The sequence below is a fragment of the Euprymna scolopes genome, chromosome 39 (assembly GCF_053919585.1).
Source record: "Euprymna scolopes isolate OS-2025 chromosome 39, ASM5391958v1, whole genome shotgun sequence".
Lineage (NCBI taxonomy): Eukaryota > Metazoa > Mollusca > Cephalopoda > Sepiida > Sepiolidae > Euprymna > Euprymna scolopes.
In genome coordinates, this window is record NC_136520.1 from 32,702,393 (window position 1) to 32,727,667 (window position 25,275).

Below are 25,275 nucleotides of genomic sequence, written 5' to 3' on the forward strand. Positions count from 1 at the left end.
TACTTACCTCGGATATTTGTGAATGCAAGCCTCTAGGGAGGAGGTAATTTAGTAAAGTGTTTGGATGGTTATCTGATTTGGTTGTGATTTTTGCTTGACATGTTATTTCATTTCATTTCATTTCATTTTTGTTTGGGGTGTCATGACATATGATAGTTTCAGTTTGGAGGTAGAACGTTGAGCAAAGTGGATCAGTTTTGATGCCAAATATGCACACATAAGTAGACTATTAGCCGAGTCTTGTCTAGATGGTTGTATCTTGGAATAAGTAAATCAAGAGTTATCTCCCTTTTGATCACTACTACTTGAATGCTAAGCATGAGTTACCTCCCGTTACAATTACTACTACTTGAATAAATAAAACATGAGTTATCTCCCCCTCTCCAATTACTATTACTTGAATAAGTAACACATGAGTAATTAATTGGTTTGTAGGTTTCTATTTTTGTAAATTCTGTTTGATCCATAAAGAAAACCCTGACAGGTATTACCACCCCAGGTCAGAGTGAACCTGGCAACTAAGGAATAACTCCATACTTCCAAATTGAAGTCTCATCACCAAATACCTGCAAGATGATACCCAGGACCTGAGAAGTTATAATTATGATGCTGAAGCATGGATACAAACTGTCTGGATACGATGTTGGATGCTGAGACACTGTATCCTTTAAAAGTCCTCATGCATCCCCAAATTCACCAAAACCACATCTGATGCCCATCCCAATCCTAACACCTTATGCCCCTTCCCCCGCACACGCATACATATATATACATACATTTTTGATGAGTTGTAATTCACCTGAGCACCGTACATTGCAATTTTATTTTTTAACATAAAGTTATTTCATCCATAAACGCTTGCACCACCAGCCTGCAGGCCAAATATGGCCCTCAAGTGAATTTTGTTTGGTTTGCCATCTTCCTCAGAGCACAGTATAAACATAGACAAACCAAACCATGGTGAGAGTGTAAAGACTGAACACATTGCGTCAAAATTCAAATTCTTATTTAAATTTACATGAGAACTTTTTACGTTTTACTTTTGATTTTGATTCATCAAAATTTTAAATGAAATCAAAATTTCATTTTGTGTTTGTGTGCAGCTTGCGACTAAACAATTGTAAAAAGGTATAATTGTTTTTGTAAAAAGGTATAATTGTTTTTGTAAAATATGTTTGCAAATTTTCTCCTTTGATATTCCTGTAGTAAATTAAGTGACATCATTTAAATATCATCATATTATATTTAATACTTGCTTTAAACACAGAAAATTTATTTACATATTTAATAATATTGTTGTCCTTCATGGCAATGTAGCCAAAGCTTTTTTGGCCCTCATACTCCAAAAGGTTGCTAACCCCTGGTCTCGTATATAAACGTGTTGGTTCAGTTTTTGTTTGTTTGTTGGTGTTTAGTAACCTTCTCAGACCAAGCTTTTCTTTTGTGGGGATTTTTGCAGGATTAGACTGTTCATAATGTGTAATTGTTTTGTTTGATTTTTAGATTTTAGTATGCTCTCTTTTGAGGGGGGATGAGATATTATTTGAGCTATTCTTTTGAAGAGATTTTTTTCAAATTGTGCTGAAGAGTGTGGTGATCCCCTGGTGCAATCAGGTGGCCGCTGGCAGACCCTGATTGTGGCAACAGGACTCTGCGCCAACCCACAAGTCCAAAGAGACCCAGGCTTGGCATCAGAAGGAGTGCTACAACTTTGTACCTTTCTCTTACTTCCCCCCTCCTCCTCCGACCTGAACTCACTGGACTACTTCGTTTGGTCATACATCAAGAATATCACCAACATGACTTTCCACAACACCAAAGCCAGCCTGATCACTGCCATCCGCTGAGTATTTGCCAAGCTCCCGCTGGTGCTTGTGGAAAAGGCATGCTTCCAGTTCCAGACTCGTACTGAGGTGGTCATTGAAGCTGAAAGCGACTATATTGAATAGATGTCAGCTCTACTACATAATCAAGATATCTGAATTGACTTTTTTCAATAAGAACTTTAAAATAAAGTTGTAGCGTTGTTTTCTTTAGGGTGAGAAATTTATTGTTCCACCCTGTATATATAGCTAGCAGGAGAGATCACTGCCTCGTTCGTTCCTGTAACCAGGAGCAAATAACTCTTTTACATATACATACCCCTCCACGTTGCCTGTGACGACGAGATGAATTGTTGTGGTCATCTTGTACTAGAAAACTGAATGTTTTTATGCATGTTTGTGGCGATAAGTTTCTTGGTTCTCTTGTTTTTGACACAAAGATTGTGGAAAACTGATCGAGTGTACATCTTCCTGTGGAATCATCAACTTCCATTTCTTTTTCATCATGCTCGTTGGGCGATCTAACTAACATTAAGCTTCTTCTTTCACTGGTGCATATTGTGATTCTGCATCATATATAAAATGGGATTCAGCCAGAATAAGCTTCCGTTTAATCCATTCTTACATCTGCTGTGTTTCTGAAATAGGAAATACAATATTCCTGTTTTGCTGTAATCTGTAGCCAGTCCTGTCACTTTGTTCATTTCAAACGTTTCAATACTTTTCTCAATGCTTACTCTCTTTGATTCTTTGAATAGATGCTCAAGTGTTTCATCCGAACGGAACTTTCTGTTCTTTATCGTCAATAGTTCCGGAAATGGGACATAATCTCTGCTTGTAAAAAAGCATACAATACCTGGTTCATGAATCCAAACTAGGACCTAACCCCAGGGAAGTGAAGGATGGCTTGTCTCATTCTTTTTGTGGATTAAACACCGTTTGCGGTGCCAGAAATCCTGCAAACTCCACCTCCATTTCGGCAAAGTGAACTTGTTTGCGCAGTGACTGATATAGTCAATAGTGCTTCAGAATGAAGATTATTGACTTGTCTCACAGGATTCTGGTATTACAAGCCATATGTATGGTGATGTCATCAAACAGACAGGGGTACTCATCCCCTGACCCTGGAGGGACCGACAGTACCTATTTCAGCTCCACTTGGTTATGAACATAGTAGCAAGCCATGCAGTTGTGGATAATGGTAGACTGTGGTATCCGTTCCATGTGTCCAGTACCATTTTTCTAGTGTGTTCCGGTATCATCAAAACTTGATTGAATGGGGATGAAGTGTGATGTAGGTTCATCATCCACCTTGGAGACCCATCCTTTTTTGGCATGACCACCATTCTTGAACACCAAGTAGCAGGTGTGCCTGCCAGTACCAATTCTATTATATCCAATGTGATGTCTCTGTCTATGTTTTGCTTCATCTTCTCTTTCTAGTTATGAGGAAGAGGTACAAGGTACATTAAGTTTCCAGACTTGTTTTGTACAGGCATTTAACACTGCCATAGACTCTTGAAAATTCAGTATGTTTTTGATATACATCTTATGAGATGACTGACAAATTCTTATGATTTCAGGTTCAAATGAACAGCTACAGCAGGAATTGAAATACACCCCACTACAATCTGGATATGAGGACACTCTAGAAGAACGATATGCAATAAAAGTCAGTTTTAAACTTGGAAAAAAATGCCACAGAAATGTATGGAAGGCTTCAGAATGCTTTTGGACCATCTTACATGAATTGAGCATCAGTTTTTCAGTGGCATAATATATTCAAGGAAGGTAAGGCATCTGCAAGGGATGATAAAAGATGTAGGAGGAGTAGGGAAGTGAGAATACCAGAGTGTATTGGCCAAATAAATAAATAAATATTGGTCTGAGAACTGCTATTAATGTTTCACCTAGGATGAACTTTATCTCTAAGGATTTATCTTTCATTATTTGCAGTGGTTAATGTGGAAATTGTAGAGAATGGGAACAACTGATGAGATGGGTCGGAAAAAAAGTGGAACACTGGTTGTCATGCGGTGTTATAAATTTAGCACTAGTCTTGGATTCAGTAGACTTTTCAAGTCCACTTTACATAGCGCTACAAACAGGATCCATTTTTTTTTTTTTTTTTTTTTTTTTTTTTACAAAGGCATCACCACATTATCAAGGCCCAGAGGCCACTCAAGGATAAGGGTTAAAGAGTGTACAGTAGAAGTTGGTCAATATAGTAATCATTAGTAATGAAAATTTGGTAAATTTAATAACTTATATGGAACGGCTCATCAAGAACTTATTTACCTTAGACTTGAACACAACCATATTGTAGTCAGCCGGAAAGCAGGAAAACGGAAGACAATTCCACAGGCGTGCAGTTCTAAGAAAGAAGCTTTTTTCATGGAATCTATGTTTAGGTTTAGGCACAGATAAAGAGTGGGGGAAATTATTGATAGTGTTTACAGCTAGACGAGTGTTTCTTGTGAAAGTTTGACGAGGGGGGACCATAGATTGAAGCTCAGTTGAACACTTTCCATGAAAATAACGATACATCAGAGACAAACTCGCAACATCTCTTCTGTGAGATAGAGGTTGTAAGGAGGAGAAAAGGACATCTCCTACGAGGCTACGAAGTCTATTTTGAACTCTATCAAGGCAGGACAAGTCCTTTCTAGCAGCTCCTGCCCAGATGTGGCAACAGTATTCCATCCTTGGACGTACCTGGCTCTTATATAGATAGAGAATAGCATCAGCAGTGAGATATCTACTGGATCGATAGAAAGATCCCACCATTTTTCCAGCGGCCTTGGCAACAGATTTGATATACGTGTTCCATTTAAGATCAGGAGTAATGGTCAAGCCCAGAAGCTTGTCAAAACTTGAGGCCTCCTGAAGACGAGAGCCATTCATTTCAATTGATGACAAATGTGGATTAAAATGTTGATGTAAAGAGAGAAGCTTGGTTTTAGATGCATTAAAAGTAACCAGCCACTCCTTTCCCCATTGTACTACATGCTCAAGATCAGAGGAGAGAGAATTGGAGAGTACTTGCTCGTTTACTGTCTTAGATGTGGTACCATAAATGGTAGTGTCGTCAGCATAAATGTCTACAAATGATGTAAGGATATGATTTGGAAGATCATTAATGTAGATCAGGAAAAGAGTTGGGCCCAGGATGGATCCCTGAGGGACACCGGCATTAATACTGTGAGCTTCTGATTTTTGCCCCTCAACTACTACTCTTATGAACCTATCAGAAAGAAATGATTTAATAATTGAGAAGACTTTTCCAGCTATACCATAGCTAGCGATCTTATGAAGTAAACCTTTATGCCATACCCTATCAAAGGCTTTAGATATGTCAAGAGCAATTGCCCTAGAAAGATTGCCACCATCGAGAGATTTGCTAATCCTATGCGATATAACTGTAAGGACATCTGCTGTAGATCTAGCAGAACGAAAACCATATTGAGTGTCACTAAGAAGGTTATTTTTGTTGAGATGTTTGATTACTTCTGTATTTAACACAGATTCTAGCAACTTACTCATGACGCACAAGAGACTTATTGGCCTGTACTGAGAGGGGGATGAGCGATCACCTGAATTCTTAAATACAGGGCATACTGATGAGATTTTCCAGGGAGATGGGAAACTATTCTCCTTAAGACAACGTTTAAACAGTTTTGTAAGTATGGGCGCTAGTTCAGGTTGAAGTTTTTTGAGTACTATAATTGGAATACCATCAGGGCCAGTTGCTTTACTGGAATCAAGGTTTTTGATTAGCTTGGCAACATCGCGTACAGATATACGTATATCACATAGCGTGTTTTCTGATACAGGAGGAAATATTGGGGGTTGGCGGTCTTGGTCGCAAAGGGTAGAATTAGCTGCAAAGTTCTTGACAAAGAGTTTGGCTTTGTCTGATGCTGACGAGATTACCTCAGGTCCATTGATAATAGTTGGGATGGAGCACACGCTTCTGTTCAGGATTCTGTTTGCTATTTGCCAAAACTGGTGGGAACCAAGCCGCTGCTCAGCTACTTTGGACTTAACAGATTGAGCATACAACTCTCTTGCGTTCCTTATTACTTTCTTACAATGGTTGCTGGCAGTCCTGAAAACGGCTTTAGTTTCCATACATCTATTACGTTTGAAGCAGTGGAAAAAGTGATTTCTGTGCGCAATGGCAGCAGCACATTCTGGAGAGAACCATGGCTGGCTGTTAGGTTTTTGCTGAAACTTTTTAGAGGGTATGAAATGGTCAATACCTACAATTAACCATTCAGTTAGGTCTAATACTATAGAGGACACATCCTTTTTAAACATGGAATGCAGAGGTAGATCAGATATAAATGTACGGAAGCTATCCCAGTCAGCCTTAGTGTATCGATATACTGTACGATGAAGTGGTACGTCTGGGGACTTATTACATTTCATTTTTATCTTAATTGATACAACAGAGTGGTCGGAAGATCCAAGAGGCGACAGAACAGAAACTGAACATAGTTCAGGGCAAGTTGTGAGAAAAAGGTCTAGTAGGCTCGCATACTGGCCGTCATTATCGGGCACACGGGTAGGTTCCTGAACAATCTGAGTGAGGTCATAGGCAATGGAGAAATCATGACAGAACCTCCCCTCATCATCGGTCTTGTTTGAGTGGGTCAACCATTCGACGTTGTGAACATTGAAATCTCCACATACGTGAATGTTAGCTGAAGGATAAGTAGAAAGGACTTGGTCAATTTTCTCAGATATGCTTTGAAAGATAGTAACTCCGCTGTTGTGGGGGCGATAGAGAGTAAATATAAATGCAGTAGTGTGAGCTAAAGCAATCCGGAAGCACATATAGGGTAAGTTAGGATCTTCCCTGGAGATGTCCCTCCCACATGGAAAGCTATCTTTAATATAGGCACATATTCCATGCCCATGGCGATCTTGGGGGTCAGATTTAGAAGTTAAGTTAGAGTATCCTGTAATTGCAAACTCATCTAGGGAAATAGCCTGTCCAATGCCAGTTTCACTTAAAAATAAAAGGTCTGGTTTAGTCTCCTGTAATTGGGTTTCAACCTCTGGAAGGTTAGAACGTAGACCCCTGATGTTGGAGAAGGAGACATGGTAGTAGGGGTCTACGTTAGAAGTTGGAGAACCGGGTTTAATCGTGTATTTTTTCTTGAAACTTGTCATGATGAAATTTTGGAATTTGTGGACTAGGTCGACAGATTTACTTAGAGCAGGACAGAGAGGGGAAACTAAGAGAGAAAAAGAAACGAAGGATTTATTTTTTACCAAATAATTTTCTTACTGAAATCGGAATAGTAATGGCATCAGGACAATGCAATGGTGAACATTACTTGCAACTAGTTCAGCAGTTGATAAATTAACAGAAAGAAGACAATGAGCTTCGTGCCGGCAAGGAAAATGTGTCAAACCGACCCAACACTAAAAAAGCGGACAAGTGATCAAGGATGATTACACTGATAGGCACTGGGCTTAATTCATCAACACATACCATACCGATACAAACAAATGTGCAGTTTAACCGACCCCGTGGAAATATGCAACGAATTAAGAACAGCTTGCTTGAACGAGTAAACAGATTTTTGTTCAAACTAGTAGGGCCTGAAACTCTCAATATAGCCACAGAAGAACAGCTCCTATGGCATATATGACTCGTGGCAGTGAAAGGTTTACATCAAGAGGTGCATAGATATAGATTCCACAATATGTGACAGCAAAAGGGAGAGAGTCCCGCAGTTTTTAGCAAAGTTTCAGTCCCAAGCAAGGTTTTGCAATTTTACCATCCAATATCCTAAGGAGAGCTGCCAACTAACTATAAACTTCAGAGGACATGGTGACTGGCTACTTGTAGCTGGACTTGCAAATACAGAATACCAGTGTAATTTGTTGACCGAAGCCAATATTTTGACAAAAGTGGGACAGAAATTCCACAACCTAGTTAGTCTAAAGACAACAGATACATTGACTCCTCATTTGCAAAGCAGCCTAAACGAATGTTTGATGTTTGGCTCAATGATGTTTGACAAGGAACAGTCTCAGGAAAGGGAGGTTCCCAGGACCCCTTGAATTAAACCCTGTGAAGAGTGTGGGAGGACGTCACACCTCCAACAGGTTAAAAGGACAGAAAAACTGTCCAGTGAAGGAACTCAGATGCCATAATTGCAGGATTACTGAACACTTATGAAAAGTGTGTCAAAAACCAGAAAGGTTGACAACGGAGTCAGCAAGTGATTCAACATGACACAAGTCAAAAATACTTGTCAGCAGAGGAGGAGGAAGACCAGCGCTTGATGAACGAAGACAGAAATTGGTAGCAATACCACGTCTTGCATAAAGCAGAGATAGATTCAAAAGAAGCCCCCCCCCCGCCCCCAACTGCCACCCTCCATAAATGTCGAAGTATCGTTGATACCAGAGTTCCATGCTGAATTTGTGTGTGCCTTAGATAAGGGGACTTGCCGTCAAATGCACCATATCCAGGCCATCGCGGATACTGGTGCTCAAATATGTTCGAGTGGCCCTGAAATACTGAAAGTATTGGGATTCATTCGCGATGTGCTAATACCAACTACCCATAGGATACATGGAATCACAGACGACCTACTACACATTAAGGGAATAAGTTTTACTCATATTGAAGTTAGCCTTAAAGAAACCAGACAAGTTGTTTACGTATCAGAGAACATGTCAGGATTTTACTTATCTGAGTCGGCAATGAAAAACGTAGAGTTAATCCTTTGCGACTTCTCACAACAGATATTGAAAGCTGACATGTCAACCTCAAATAATGGGATAGCGTCATGTGGATGTCCTCAAAGAGAAACGATTCTGAATAAACTTACAAGAATCCTGTTCGTAGCATAATGTGGACTTAAAAAGTCTACCAAGTTCGATATTAGCGCTAAATTTATAATATCGCATGACAACCGGTGTTCCATCCGTCTCATCATTTGTTCCCATTCACTACAGATATGTGATGAATGCATTTGATTTAAAATTTTCCATTAGCCATTGTTTCTAAGGACAGATGTTCTGCGCAGGCATTCACAAGGGAGCAATTCCTTTATGTTTCTCAAGGAGCTATTCCGCGATAGTGAGGTCGGGAAATTTGGAAGCAATAAGTCCTCAGACGTACCTCTCCATCGTACTGTATATCGATACTCTATAGCTGACAGGGATAGCTTCCATACATTTATATCAGATCTACATCTGTGTTCCATGTTAACACAGGATGTGTCCTCTATAGTATCAAACTTGACAGAATGGTTAATTGTAGGTATAGACCGTTTCATACCCTCGAAAAAATTCCAGCAAAAACCTAACAGCCACCTGCGGTTCTCTCCAGAATGTACTGCTGCCATTGCACACAGAAATCACTTTCTCCATTGTTTCCAACATAACAGATGTACTGAGACTAAAACCGCTTTTAGGACTGCCAGCAACGACTGTAAAAGAGTAATGAAGAACATGAGAGAGTTGTATGCTCAGTCCGTCAAATCCAAAGTGGCTGAGCAGCAGCTTGGTTCCCACCAGTTTTGGCAAATAGCAAACAGGATCCTGAACAGAAGCGTATGCTCTATCCCAACTATCATCAATGGACCTGAGGTAATCTCGTCAACATCAGACAAAGCCAAACTCTTTGTCAAGAACTTTGCAGCTAATTCTACCCTATGCAACCTAGGCCTCCAACCCCCTGTATTTCCTCCTGTATCAGAAAACATGCTATGTGACATACAAATATCTGTGTGTGATGTTGCCAAGCTAATCAAAAACCTTAATTCCAGTAAAGCAACTGGCCCTGACAGTATTCCTATTATACAGTTGAAAAAGCTTCAACCAGAACGAGCTCCCATACTTACGAAGCTGTTTAAGCCTTGTCTTAAGGAGAATTGCTTCCCAACACCCTGGAAAATCTCATCAGTATGCCCTGTATTTAAGAATTTACGTGATCGATCATCTCCCTCTCAGTACAGACCAATAAGTCTCCCGTGCATTATGAGTAAGTTACCAGAATCTGTGTTAAATAGAGTAATAGTCAACCACCTGAGCAAAAAGTAACCTTCTTAGTGCCATGCAATATGGTTTCCGTTCTGCTAGATCTACAGCAGATGTGTTTACGGTTATATCTCATAGGATTAGCAAATCTCTCGACGAAGGCTTCCTTTCTAGGGCAATTGTTCTTGACATATCAAAGGCCTTTGATAGGATATGGCATAAAGGTCTACTTCACAAGATCTCCAGTTATGGTATAGCTTGAAATGTCTTTTCAATTATTAAATCATTTCTCTCTGATAGGTTCATAAGGGATAAAGAGTGCAGGAAATTATTGATAGTGTTTTCAGCTAGACAAGTGTTTCTTGTGAATGTTTGGTATGGGGGGGGACCACAGATTGGAGCTCAGACGATCACTTGCCATAAAAATAATAATAAAACAGAGACAGGCTCACAACGTCTCTTTTGTGAGAAAGATGTTGCAGGGAAGAGAAAAGGACATCTCCCACTAGGCTACGAAGTCTATTCTGAACTCTGTCAAGGCAGTATAAGGTCTTTCTAGCAGCTCCTGCCCAGATGTGATGGCAATACTCCATCCTTGGGCATACCTGGTTCTTATATAGGTAGAGAATTGCATCAGCAGGTACATATCTATTGGATCAATAGAAGGATCCCACTATTTTTCCAGCAACCTTAGTAACAGATTTGATGTACGTGTTTCATTTTAGATCAGGAGTAAAGGTCAAGCCCAAAAGCTTGTCAAAACATGGAGCCTCCTCAAGATGAGAGCCATTCATTTCAATTGATACCAGATGGGGATTAGAGTGTTTATGATGTAAAGATAGAAGCTTGGTTTTAGATGCATTAAAAGTAGCCAGTCACTTTTTTCTCCATTGTACCACATACTCAAAATCAGAGGAGAGAGAACCAGAGAGAACTTGGTCATTTGTGGCCTTTGATGTGCTGTCATAGATAGTAGTGTCGTCAGCATAAATGTCTACGAATGATCTAAGGATATGATTTGGAAGATCATTGATGTAAATCAGGAAGTGAGTTGGACCCAGGTTGGAACTTTGAGGGACTCTGGCATTAATACTATGAGCTTCTAATTTCTGCCCATCAACCACTACTCTTATGAACCTATCAGAGAGAAATGATTTAATAATTGAAAAGACATTTCCAGCTCTTCCATAGCTGGAGATCTTGTGAAGTAGACCTTCATGCCATACCCTATCTTTGATATGTCTAGAGCAATTGCCCTAGAAAGGAAGCCTCCATCAAGTTTTGCTAATCCTATGAATTCCTGCCCTGTATTTCAAAGTCTAGTTATCATCTTCCCGGCGACCATGTCATCTAAATAGTCCACTTACTGCCAGCGAGTTTGTTTGTTTGGACACAGAGTTGAGGTATCTGGTACTACCATTCAAAGAGTAGCCTGTTTGTTTTTGGTGACATCTCCTGTAGTTCATTCTGGATTGCGATTGGGTCTTCAAATCGTATACATCTTAGTATTGAGCCCATGTGTCCAAAAACAATGCCCATTCTCTATCAGTGGTATCTAGTGCTACCTAAGGCTGTTCCATTTTTTTCACCTGCGGCATTTTGGGAAAGAAAGTGTGCGTCTATCGAAGAAGTAAATTATTGAGTTTCAGAAAGAAAACATCGAGTTAAGAAAAGAGATGTTTCCCAGTCGTCCCAACATCACCTTCAGTGCCCCCAACAGTAACTACCACGAGGCAGGTGAAGGTATTGTTGGGACGACTGCAAGGCATCTCTTTTCTTAGCTCAATGTTTTCTTTCTGAAACTCAATAAGATGCTTCAATAGAGACACACTTTCTTGCAACATGGTGTTTGGTGGTGAGTGCATTCAATATCCACTGTGGTGTTTACAACTTTCCATGCTGTGTAATGCTGATCCTATTCATACCGCCAGGTAAGGTGGGAAAATGTTTCTTCCAGTTTGCTGCCAAGATCAATATACAAAACAAATGGCCGTCGCTATCTGTCCTCTATATACATATACATATATATATATATATATATATATATATATATATAGCTCTCAGGGGAGATCACTCCCTACTTACTTCCTGTTTATCTTGATAAGTAGTGACTCACTGGTAAAAAAAAAATAAAACAATATGAAGGAAACGGATAAATAATGTAAACAAACAATATTGAAAAACTATACTCATCTTCCTTCAAAGAAGCACAAATATTTGTAGAATAAAAAATTAATATTTTTCTTTTCAACCAATCAACTTCCCTGTGGGCTACAACATAGTCATCCTTAAATCCAATGACTTGTCATAAATCTTACATATATTTTATACATTCCGATCATCATTTCCAATCCTCTAGCAATATTTAATATCATTCAACAAGTCTGATTGTCTTCAAGTCCAGCATAAAAAACAAGTTTTTGATGAACCTTCTCCCTAAGTAATCCAATTTACAAAATTCCCACTACTTATGTTTATTATGCTATAATCACATTGACTAATGTATACCCATTAACCCTTATCCTCGAGTGGCTTCCAGGCCTTGATAAGTGGGGATTCTTGTGTAAAAAAAACCCCCAAAAACGACAATACATTCATCTCATTAACTCTTATTCTTGCGTTGCTTTTAGCCCTGAAAATTTTATTTTCATTGCAAAAACAATTTTGTAAAGACAAAGCAGAAGGAACCTTCTGAATATGAGCAAAGTGCAGTATCTGTTTTGATAATATGTATTATCTCTCTTGACCTTAGTCAGTGAAGAAATCCTTCTAAATTGAGGCAAATTTAATTTTTGCCCGAATCCAGAGTGCATTGTTTTGAAAAGCTGGATATTCCTCACATTAAAAACTGGCCTTGTGTCTAACTTTTTCCTCGTGGAGAGGCAAGTAAATAAGGATAGTGGAAAGGGGGAGTATCCTGGAAGGGGATTGAGTGATGAATGACTATTAACCCTTAATGACCTGAATTATGATGTAAAGGATTAAAAAAAATATTTATTGGTAATTTTAGATGAGGGCATACTGAATGTAAGCAATGGACAGTTGTAATCTGGAGATATCTGACATCTACCAAAATACTGAACTAATGCGTACAAGGTGTGTTTGATTCAATTCCCACTTTATTTATGCCATTATATTAATTTATATAAGACTGAATGAATTAGTTCAAGCAGGTCATAAAGGATTTTTTAAAAATTAATTATTTTCTTTGTAAAAATAATTTTATAAAGACAAAATGGGATGGGGGAAAGGGGTTATCCCCTGTCGACTGGAGTGCAATGATGGAGAAAGTATTAATTTTCAGCAATCAACTGAGTTTGAAATAGTGAGTGAAGAACTCGACATAGTTATAGGGAAATAAGAGAGAGGAAATGGAGACGTGGAGGTTGGAAAAAGTGGGAAGGGCTTACAAGTAGTCATTGACAGGAAATGACCAGTGTGTAACTGACCACTTCATGGAAGCTGACAAGTGGTTCCTCTCTTCACTTGACCATTCTATTAATAATTGTAGCCCCTGACTTACTCTAGACCAATGCCACAAACTGAAGCCCCTCCTTCATGAAAACAGTTGCAAAAAATGAGGTCACTCCTAGACAGAAACTTAAATTCATAAGACTACAGACAGACGAAGGACATATTTATAAATGGTATTGAATCTTATCAACTTTTAATATTAAGCGACACTTTCTTTGTTTCAATGGCCCTTCATATTTTGAATTTTTGGTAGACGACTATCTCGATTTCTTTTACAAATGGAAAATAGTGTATAATGCTAAATAATAAATCTAAATGAATATAAATTACAATGCCTCTATAAATTCAAAATTAATCAGGCTTATTCCATATATATATATATATATATATATATATATATATATATATATATATATATATATATATATATATAAAATAAAAACTACAATTAAATTTACGAAAATGATCCAAGATGGTAAAATTAAAGTATATTATAAATATTAAAGAATTAATATATATAAAGTTATCTCAGCCAGATGTAAAAGCTTGATAAAACCAAATAGGAGATAGAGCTTATAATACGAGCAAACAGTTGATAAAACATGTTAAAAACCACTTTGAAATGAGTTAAAAACATATTTAATCTGAAAAAGAAACACTAGATAAGTGGATAGTCCTTAATCCGCGGATATATATATATATATATATATATATATATATATATATATATATATATATATATATATATATATATACAGTACTGTATGTGGATGACTATAAATGCTCCCTATTTTGGGGTTGAGTATATTGGGAAGTGATAAACAAACTGCCACCAGCATATTAAACGATGCTCTTTGTGCAAAAAAAAAAAAAAAATGGAGCTGAGGTGTTTGAACAATGTTTGAACATTGTTAATTAGCAGCAGCCGAATAGTATAATGTTTGGGAGCACCGACTGTTATCTCGGCAGTCAAGTTTCAAATCTAACTTGACGTAGTTGCTAGCCTAACCACACTGATGAGCTGTGATATAGCAAAACAGTGCTGTATGTGGATGACTAATATATAGATATATATACTTAATATGGCTTACTTGCAGATGTAAGTGAACCTGTCTGTGTGTGTATGTGTCTGTGTGTGTAGATTTCCCTAACAAACTATTCTATCAATTTTCAGTCTATAAACTCGAGATTTGACATAAAGAGTACTGAGATTTGGAAAAATCTCTTTAATTGGTTTTCAGCCAGAAATTTGGCTGTCAAAGAGTCAAAGTTCAACGATTTGACATTTGAAAACTCTACCAAACTCCTCCACCAATTTTAGGTCTAAACATTTGAAATCTTAGATGTAGGTTACCTGGATATGAATCAAACTTTTTAATATGTATATATACATATGCACGTAAAGTTATGAACAATACATAGGTCCTGAGCAAAGCCGGGCTGAACTGCTAGTAAATTAATATTAGTCATTTATAATTTAAAAATGACATTAACAAATACCATAGCAATAATTTCATTTATAGTTTGTTTATTATAATTATTAATAGAATTAATGGTGCTTGTTAAGATAGAGTCGACAAATCGACTTTTAAAAAAATATATGTCATTTTAAGCAAAAAACAATATTATGTACTTAATTGTCATGTCGAAAATAGTAATATATCCAAAAATTACGAAAATTCATCAAGTAGAACAACTGCTATTGTGTTTTTAGTAAAAAAAGTGGTACTAGTGCAGAGAGTGATCCGGACGTAAATAATAACGTTATTATTTAAAAAGCCATTCTTAACATGGGGAGGGGAGGGTGCTTTGTACCTATTCTATACTTCAACCTTACAATTGAATAAAAAACATATCATAAAACTTTAATTAATCTTGGAAATACGATTTAAAAAATAGCGCGGATCACTTTCTGCACTAGCACCAAAAAAGTATATTGTTATGGATAACAAATACTGCAGCCATGAACAAGTAATCTAAAATATTCATTCCAGGTTATGCCCCCTGTGTATAGACTCTTACTGTCTACTTCAGAATGTTTAAGAAAAATGCAATTTTACCCAATTTTGCGTAAAAATTACTTTTAACCATAAATAACTTTCTACTCAATGAATGTCCATTATTTTTGGATATATTACTATTTTCGGTATGACAGTTACATACGTAATATTGTTTTTGCTTCAAAGGACATATTTAAAAAATCAATTTGTCGACTATCTTAGCAAGCACCTTCAGGAGCAAGAACCTGTGGTGCAGTGGTTAGAGAACTTGGAAAAATCAATTGTGAAAGTGATATTCTCCTGAAAGTTGAAGGTTCAATTCTCGGTGTGGATGACTGAAAAATACAATTGCGAATTACTTAGGACATCTACCCAATTATGGCTGACGGGACGAGAACATGTTACTCCCATGAAGTAAAAAAAGGGTTCTGTTTGAAATTCTGTCCAAATTCCCGAGTTCGACAAGATACACCTGAAGAAGGTCGGAGGTATTGCGAAAATGACACTCAAGATGAGAACAGTAGTCCAGTGAATCCAGATAATCGGAATAGTTTCTCACTACAGTCTACCTGACAACTAAAATTTTATTTATTTTTCTGTATAAGTTTAAAAATATGCAAACAAATAAAAATTAAAATGATTTTAATGCATCCCAAGTAACACCGGTTGTATACAAGTAGTCCTTATATATTTGTATCCTCTCTAGAACATCTCATTAAATTTAGAATTTCCTTTGATCCAAAAAACTGTAGGTAATTTTTACATTTGATCATTTCTAACAAACGATGTAGCTAAAATCTATGTACCCTACAAAATACTAGAACCCAGTGATTCTAGTAGCAGTAAGAGGAATTAACACTGGAGAGAAGATTGTGCCTATGACATTGGTAATTAAAACAGAATTTTTTCATCAGATTCATTGCCAAAGTTGCTGGAAAAAATAATTGGATCATTCTACCGCTCCAGAAAGAATCTTACCCTTGACATAATCCTCTATCTGTACAAGAGCCAAAAACATTCTAAGATGGAGTACTGTTGCCACATCTGAGCAGGAGCTGCTAAGAGTATCTTTTCCTACTTTGACAGGGTATAAAACCATCTTTAAAGCTAGTGGGTGAAGACCTTTCGTGTCCCTACTTCCTCACAGAAGAGGCGTTGTAAGTCTATGTCTGTTCTGTTGATATTTTCATGAAAAGTGCTCAACTGAACTTCAATCTATGGTTTCTCCCTGTAAAAATATTTGCGACAAACACTTATCTTGCTACAACAACTGTCAACAATTTTTCTTACTCTTTATCTGCACCTAAAACTAAGTGAAAATTCCATGATCAAAGTTTCTTTCCTAGAACTGTCAGTCTGCAGAACACACTAACGTGGGACTGCTTTCCAATTGACTATAACATGGTTGTTTTTAAGGCTAATGTAAATAAAAAAAATTAAACATACACCTGATCTTAGTTAACTTACTAGAGAAGGGAGGTGGGTGAGTAAAATTACTCCTATCTGTAATTAAAGAATATTAAAAGAGTTATCTCCCTGTCAACTAAAATTTTATTTATTTTTCTGAATAAGTTTTAAAATATGCAAACAAATAAAAATTAAAATGATTTTATTGCATCCCAGACAACGCTGGTTGCATAAAATTACTCCTTATATATTTATATTCTGTCTATAACAACTCATTAAATTTTAGAATTTCTTTTGATTAAAGAGAATGTGTATGATTATTACATATTTGAGCAACTGTAAAGTTTACAAATGGTGTAGTTAAAATCTATATACAAGGTACCTTATATAAGTTTTCAGACTTTTTGGTACAGGCATTTAAAATTATCATAGACTCTTGAAAATTCAGTATGTTATTGCTATATGTCTTATGAGGTGACTGACCAATTTTTATGATTTCAGGTTCAAAGGAACAGCTACAGCAGGAACAGGAATACACCCTACTAAAGCCTGATTGTTACAGCTGGTGTATTTAAAAAATGCAATCTGGATGTGAGAACACTTTGGAACAATGATATGCAATAAAATTCTGTTTTAAAATTGGAAAAATAAAAATGTATGGCATGCTTCAGACGGCTTTTGGACCATCTTGCATGAATTGAGCATCAGTTTTTGAGTGGCATAAGAGATTCAATGAAAGCAGGGAGTCTATGAGGGATGATGAAGTGTGGGAGGATTAAGGAAGTCAGAACACCAAATTGGCCAAATAAAGAATTTCATGTATCTATAGAGACAATAAGTGCACAGTTTGATGTCAATGTGGGAATTGAAACACAATTATTTGTGGGGAACTGAAGATGCAGAAGATTTGTGCGAATGACCAATTCAAAACTCCACTCTTGTCACAGACTATTTGACCAAGATGGGCATCAAGACAGTTCCTCACCCTCCCTATACTCCAGACCTTGCACCCTGTGACTTTTAATTATTCCCTAAACTCAAGGAAAACCTTAGAGGCTTTCGTTATGAAACAATTGAGGAAATGAATTAGGCTGTGACAAGGGTCATTGACACTCTCTCACAAGAGGACATCTATGGGGCTTTCCAGAAGTTGTTGGAATGGTACAACAAGTGCATTGCAGCTGGAGGAGATTACTTCGAAGGGGGACTAGAGTTTCATGTGTTTACTATCGATAAAAGTACCCATATGGAAAAAATGTGGAAACTTATTGAAGACACCTCGTACCTTACAAAATACTGGAACCCTGTGGCACTGGTAGTAGTAAGAGGAATTGACATTAGGGGATGAAGTTGATATTTTCTCCAACTCTGGCTATGAGATTAATAATTAAAACAAAAACTCTGGTAGGTGCAGCTGGTTTTTAAGTTAAAAAAAAAAAGTTTCTTTTCTGTTAAAAATATTTTTCTCATCAAGCAATTTCAGTATGACACAAAAAGTAGTTTTTACCTGTCTTTCACCCGTAAAATTTGGGTATGGAAATTTTTGATACTCTCAAAACTGTGTCGGTCTGTGACAGAGTAAACAAGTAGGAACCCATCTCCTGTGCGCATGTATTGTTCTCGCATAGCACTAAACTCTTCTTGGCCAGCCGTGTCCAATACTGAAAAGAAAAATCATGTAATAATAGTGAAACGAAAAAAAAAAAAAAAGAAAATCCGCACACATGCAAGGTGACAATGACCTTTTAAATAGAGATGAATACAATATAGGAAGCAAAAATTATAACAAAACGGAAAAATGATCCCAGAAGTCTTTTTTTTTTTCAATTAATTTATTTAAAATTTTTTTATTTAAATAAATACGAATTAAATATAATAAATACAACAAAATATAATTTAAATTTAAAAGTTCATACAAAAACTTTTTCAATCACCAAATTTGAAAATAAAAATTGTTATTTTGTAATTTCAGGAAATTTTATTAGATGTCCTGCTGGCTTGACTGACCAAGATCAGGGTCAGGGTGTTCCTTCAAATAGTGGCTATGGAGAACCACTCATAGCGCCAAATCAATTAATCAATGATCTTTAAACTATTATTATACTAAATCTGAATCAATCAACGTTTGTTTCCCTAAAGCTTTTTTCCTGCATATACACAGTGGCCCCATAAGTCACTTTACATTTAAAAAAAATTTTTTCTATTAATATATTTGAATTTTTCTTTTCAGAATTATAAAATAGAATCTTAGTGAAGATAATTAAATTTTACTTTGAAATTGGACGGTCAATTGTTGCAACGCAAAGATATTACATGCGCCATTTTAATGTTCCACATCCTTCTAGTAGGCCTGCAATAATGAACTTAGTGACGTGTTTTCAAGAGAAGGGCTCTATAAATAATAGGTCTAGATGTGGACGAGGTCACTCAGTACGTATAACTGAAAATACTGAAGATGTAAAGTGTAGCATTAAAGAGAACCCAACCACATCCATTCGAAGGCGTTCTCAAGAACGTGCCTTCTCATAGAGTACTCTATAGCACATTCAAAGAGACTTGGACATGTAGCCTTACCTGGTTCAATTAGTGCAATCTTTACAACCACGAGACTTTCAGAAACAACTAAATTACGCTGCCAGGTTTCAGGAAATTGCAAGAAATGACACTGAGTTTATTCCCAAGTTGATCATGGGAGGAGTCATTTCCATATGAATGGGTATGTCAATAAGTAGAATATCACATTCTGGGGCACTGAAAATCCATGCATAATTCATGCGACTTCAATGCACCTAGTTAAACGTAACGTTACATGCAGCTGCAGCCGAGATTGAACTCATTACACGAGATTGTAGTGTAATTCAAATCTTGTCTGTAGCTGAATACTTGATGCTTTGCTAGGGCTATCAAGGGTATTTTTTTATCGTGATGCTATCACTAGATGGGTTGCCTACTACGGCTTAAGAGAAGTCCAGTTAAAATTAGTATGGTATGGAGCATCCTCAGAAAGGGTTATTGGGCCCTTTCTTCTTCTTCTTTGAAGATACGAATGAAAATGTTGCGACTGTAACTGTTGAGGAATACAAAGATATCCTAGTGAATTTTGTTCAATCTCAGCAAACATGCCAGGGTATTAGTGGCAACAAGATGGAGCAACTGCACATACAGCTATGGAGTCACCATACAGTTGTTAACTGTAATGTTTCAGGATCGCAAATTCTCTCGAAATTCCGATTTTGAATGGCCTTCACGTTCACCTGATTTGACAACACCAGACTTTTGGCTTTGGGGATATCTTAAAGACAAAGTGTATGCAAATAAGCTTTGCACTATCTAAGAACTTAAGGCAAATATACAACAGGAAATTCTTTCCCTACAACTTCCGGTGTTAAGAACTTTCATGGAGAATAGCTTAGAAAGAGCTCGACTTTGCTAAGCCGAGAATGGAGGCTACTTAAAAGATATTATTTTTTTGTAATCAAGTCAGAACAAATTTCCACACTCTAAACTGTCTAATAAAAAAGAATTAATTAAATACACTCATTTAAGAAAAAGTTGTTTCATTTTCAAACTGTAAAGTGACTTATGAGCCACCCTGTCTACATCAAATAAAATACATACTAGAGTATATCTCAGTTCTGAGATTGAGTTATGCTTGAAAAAAATCTATTTTACAGTTCTAACTTTTTTAGATAAAGATTGATTATTTGTATTATTTGGATTTTTTGGACTACTGTTTTCATCTTGAATGCTATTTTCACAACATTTCTGCTGATCTGGGTTTGTTTTACAATCCACAGAGATTCGAAAAAGTAGTCAAAATTTCAAATACATAACAAATAAATGTTAACAAAGGCAAGATAAATTACTCTTCTACCTATCTGGAAAACCTTTTAGTGGTTTTACTCTCTCTAAAACGTTTAATCGGTTCGAAAAATATTACGTGAGAACAAGAAAAATGGTGGTGACTTGGCTCCTAACATTCAAAGTTTTGAAAATGACTTAAAACTAAAACAAATATACAAAATACTGTTAGAAACCCAGTCAATATAACCTCTGACCTTCTTTAGGTGTATCTTTTTGAATTCGGAAATCTTTCTGTCAAACTTGGAAGACTGAACCTTCAACCTCCAAAAGCATGTAACTTTTGCAACTAACTTTTACCAAGTACTATATCTACTGCACTCAAGATGAAAACAGTGGTTCGACGAATCCAAATAATACAAAATCCATTTTAATTCTTCTAATTAATCATAAATTATAATTAACTGAACAAGTCACCACATCTATGTATTTCTCTTATTTCCTCTCACTCTATGTTGATTCAACCACTTTCTAATATTTTTGTAATGTCTATGTGAGTATTAAAAGAAAGAGTAATTCTCTTTACAGCTTATTTACTCATGTGTCTGTACTCACCATAGACACACATGTAAATTGGATAGCAAAATAGAAGTACTTTCTGTTTGTACATTATCTATAAGGATAATATATGAGGGTCGTTCCAAAAGGAAGGCCTCCTAACTTTTTTAAACTCAAAAACCAAAATGTTGAAAAGCTACAAATATGGAAGTGGTACCATTAACACGAGCAACCTTTTGTGCTCCAGAATTTATTTTTCTACACAGTCACCATCATTCTCAATGAACTTTTTCTAGCCTCTTTTAACGTAAAAGTCCGGAGTGTGCTTTGTCACAACTCTGAAATCAATGAATCCATCTCCTAACTGTGTTAACATCAACTGCATCAGCTTTGTAAACGTTCAACAGGTGCTGCTAAATATTTATAAGTTCAATTTTTTCTACATGGAGGAATTCAATTCAGGCACAGCTAGCCCTCACTATATGGCTAGACACAGCGTGCGCATCCTAACAATTTCTTTTTTCCTATTTAATTACAACAAATAAAATGAATATGTTTCTTCTTTATTTATGTAAAATTGTAGCAAAGTAATTCTTTAAAAAATCTAATTTATAAAACCCACTACGTCTGTCTGTCTGTTTCCATATTTTCAAACTCTATCTCCTCCGAAACTAAAAGTTGCAGAGCAGTGCTAGGGGCCTCAAATGATTGGGGGTTTTATAGACCATTCTTTTATAGGTCTTTAGCCGGTTAAAATAGTTTTTAAGGGATCAAAAAGGGGTTAAAATTGAAAAATTCGTAATACATTTTGTACATTTATCTTAGTTTATTTTTTATCAGTTCATATGCGTGTTATGTTGGTAAAGTGATAATGTCACCAGCTTTGAATGCTAGTTTAACTTTCGGTTTCGATTCTAGCTGATGGCATCCAAATACTTTTTTTTTTACTTTTGAAATCACAGCTCTATACTAATATATACGAAATCTGGACAAATTAAAATATCATATTTTAGCGTATTTTACAAACGGGCAAAGCCGCCCCCCATCCCATTAGTATTATATAAATATTTTTTTGTTTAATTATCGTAAAAATAATTAGAAAAAAAGGGATTCAATGCTGCCAAGACTAAACTTGTTTCCTTCAATAATTACAAGAAACCTTCTCTACCACAAATAGCAATGGCCAAAGATTCATTAACTGAAAGTACTTCTTTTAAACTCCTCGACCTAACGTTCACCGGAAGCATGAGTTGGAACAATTACATTGAGAGCATTGCCAGGACTGCTGCGAGGAAGGTAGGCTCTCTCTACCGTGCTAGAAAGCTACTAAGGCCCAAAAGTATCCTGTATCTTTATAAGGCCACCATTCACCCATGTATGGAGTATTGTTGTCATATTTGGAGTGCATCTGCTACTAGTCTCTCGCTCCTAGACAAGGTCCAAAAGAGAGTCTCCAACCTGATAGGTTTTGAACTGTCATCTAAGCTTCAGGCTCTGTTCCACCGATGAAATGTTGCATCTCTCTGCCTGTTCTACAAGTATTTTAACGGTGAATGCTCCGACGAACTGTAAACACTTGTGCCCCCAAGGTGTAAATACCCTCAACAAACCTGACAAGCAGCTAAATCCCACCCCTACACAGTAGATCCCTAGATGTAAGAGAGCCTTCTACTCCAGTAACTTTTCCCCAGAACTGCTAGACTTTGGAATTCCCTCCCGGGTCCCTGCTTCCCCAACTTTACTGGTATGTAGAAGCTTAAGTGTAACGTGAACCGACATCTTGCTGCCCAACTCCCTACATAGTATCCCAGTAGCTCATGTCCCTGATAGTAGCCCCCTACACCAAAGTGGCAATGTGCCTTGTTTTGGGGTTAAAATGTAATATAAAAAAAAAGAAAAAAAAGAAAAGAAAAATTTTTTCAAATAAATAAAACTTTTGGAAATATAATTATTTAAAATTGCACAGTTTTAGTCAACAAGACAATATAATTTCATTTTTTTTAAAATGGGAAAAATCTAATTGTTTACCTTAGCGACATCAAATTAATTACCAATCATCATCTTTGCTTATTGAACTATCTCATATTTTTAGAGGTGTCTGAAAGGTGATAACATACGTGCAAGCATGAAATGCCTTAGCGTATTATTGATTATCTGCTAAGAAAACAATATGTCAATAAAAAGGGAAACTATATTCTGTGTTTAATTCTCTGGAAAATTTCCAATAAAGAAAGGCTGGAAAATTGATTTGATATTTAGCGATGGATGTTTTTTGCTTCAGCGACGAATCAATATCCTCTTGCAATTAAACTTTTCACTCTGCAGAGGTCAGAATTTGTAAACAACAACAAAAAAATTGTTTATAATACTATTTCTATTACAAATAATACTACTTCTACTACAAATAATACTTCTACTAAAGATAATACTTCAACGATAAATAATACCATTTCTACTGCAAATAATAGTACTTCTACCACAAAGAATACTTGAACTACAAATAATACTACTTCTCCTAAAAATACTACTACTTCTACTACTAATAATAAAATTTCTACTACTACTACTACTACTGTGTTTTTGAGTATGCACTGCACAGACCATGATCATCCATTTACTGTCTTTCCTTTTTGTAAACTTTTATTCTGCCAAACAATGTATTGAAAGATAAGGAACTACTGTGATTAAAAGTCAGAGTTATAGAAGACAACTTTAGCAGGGAATTATGCAGAAATATATTTGTTCGCATTACATTTAAATTTCTGCATTTTGATACAGTCAGGTTAACAGGGAGTCAGAAGGAAATTCCAAATGCAAGCGGTCCAATGAAAAGAATTTATTAGAGTAGAAATTTTCTTGGAATCTGGAGACATCTACAGCGAAAAAGTGGAATTTGATGTTTTATTTTGACTCTGGCTGACAACCACGTGGTCTTCATTATTGTTGTAACAAATGGATTTTTCTTCTGAATAAAATTGTAATTATGAATTTTAAAAGACGCAACAACACTCAGCAACCCTAGTGTGAAATTGTCTCATAATATTTATATAAAGATCATGACTTGAATGTCCTTGTTTGTATTTATATTAGACGATTGATATCATAAGTATATTAGATTTTATTTATTTCTATGTAATTATTTTGTTTCTTGTTAATTACTGATTGTTTAGCAAAAAAAAAAAATATTTATTCAACAAATGATAATTAATAAGTTAATGTAGTTTGCTTGAAGAATTGTATAGTGTGTATAAAAAGGTAACATATAGAAGGCAATACAATGTAGAGGCTTTAATACCTCATTGTAATACAGCTTCCTATTCTAGTAGCTTTGGTTCAAAAACTGCAAGGTATTGGAACTCACTGTTTTTCTTCTACTTACAGTCTTGGTCTTTTCAAGACTAAGGCCAGTAGACACCTCCTGTCTTTGTGATAATCAGCTTTCGTTCTTGTTAGCTCCTTACACCAAGTGGTTTCATGCCTTGTCTCTAGCGATATATATATATATATATATATATATATATATATATATATATATATATATATTAGTCCTTGTGCGAAAGGGCAGGACAAAAAATGTTCTAAATAATAATAATAATAATAGAATAACAATAACAAAAACTTTCACTGGTGAGAACTACTATTGACCGTAACCAGTTATACAGTCCTTTTGAAATTTTCATCTCTATTTTTCTCGTTATGTACTGAATATTTGTTAATGAAACCTATATGAAATATATTCCTTGTTAAATTTTAAAGATTTTCTTTTCTGAAAGTTTAAAAAAAATTTAATCTAAAAAAGTTATTTTAAAGTTTTTGTTAAAAAAATTCAGATTTTCTCATTATTCAGACCTGTATTACAAAGAGGGAGTTGAAAAAAATGAGTTGTGGTGTGAGGAGAAATACAAACTGAAACAGAGAGAATATTCAGACCTGTAATAATACAAAGGGGGAGGTTGCAAAAATGAATTGTGGTGTGAGGAGAAATACAAACTGAAATAGAGCGAAGGAAAGTTTTAGAATATAATCTTAAAAAGATAAGATACAAGTTAGAAAAGCATTCCATCCAAGGCATGAAAATTGTTAAACAAAATGTTTTTACTATAGGCTTTAAAAACAAAGGTACAAGATTCAATTTGCAATTTATTTATCTTCAAAGTGCACTTTTATAAATTTTACAAAGTAAGGTATAAAAATTTAATTTAAAT

General features: G+C 36.0%; 1 protein-coding gene across 4 annotated transcripts in view; it reads right to left on the reverse strand.

Moving 5' to 3' along the window:
- LOC145263723 (ras-related protein M-Ras-like) overlaps positions 1 to 25,275 on the reverse strand; it is a 111,526-nt gene that overhangs the window by 21,550 nt on the left and 64,701 nt on the right. For all 4 annotated transcript variants that reach the window (XM_080120690.1, XM_080120691.1, XM_080120692.1 and 1 more), the window contains exon 3: positions 18,219 to 18,372. In XM_080120690.1, coding sequence (XP_079976816.1) covers positions 18,219 to 18,372 — 154 coding nt within the window. The remainder of the gene's footprint in view (positions 1 to 18,218; positions 18,373 to 25,275) is intronic.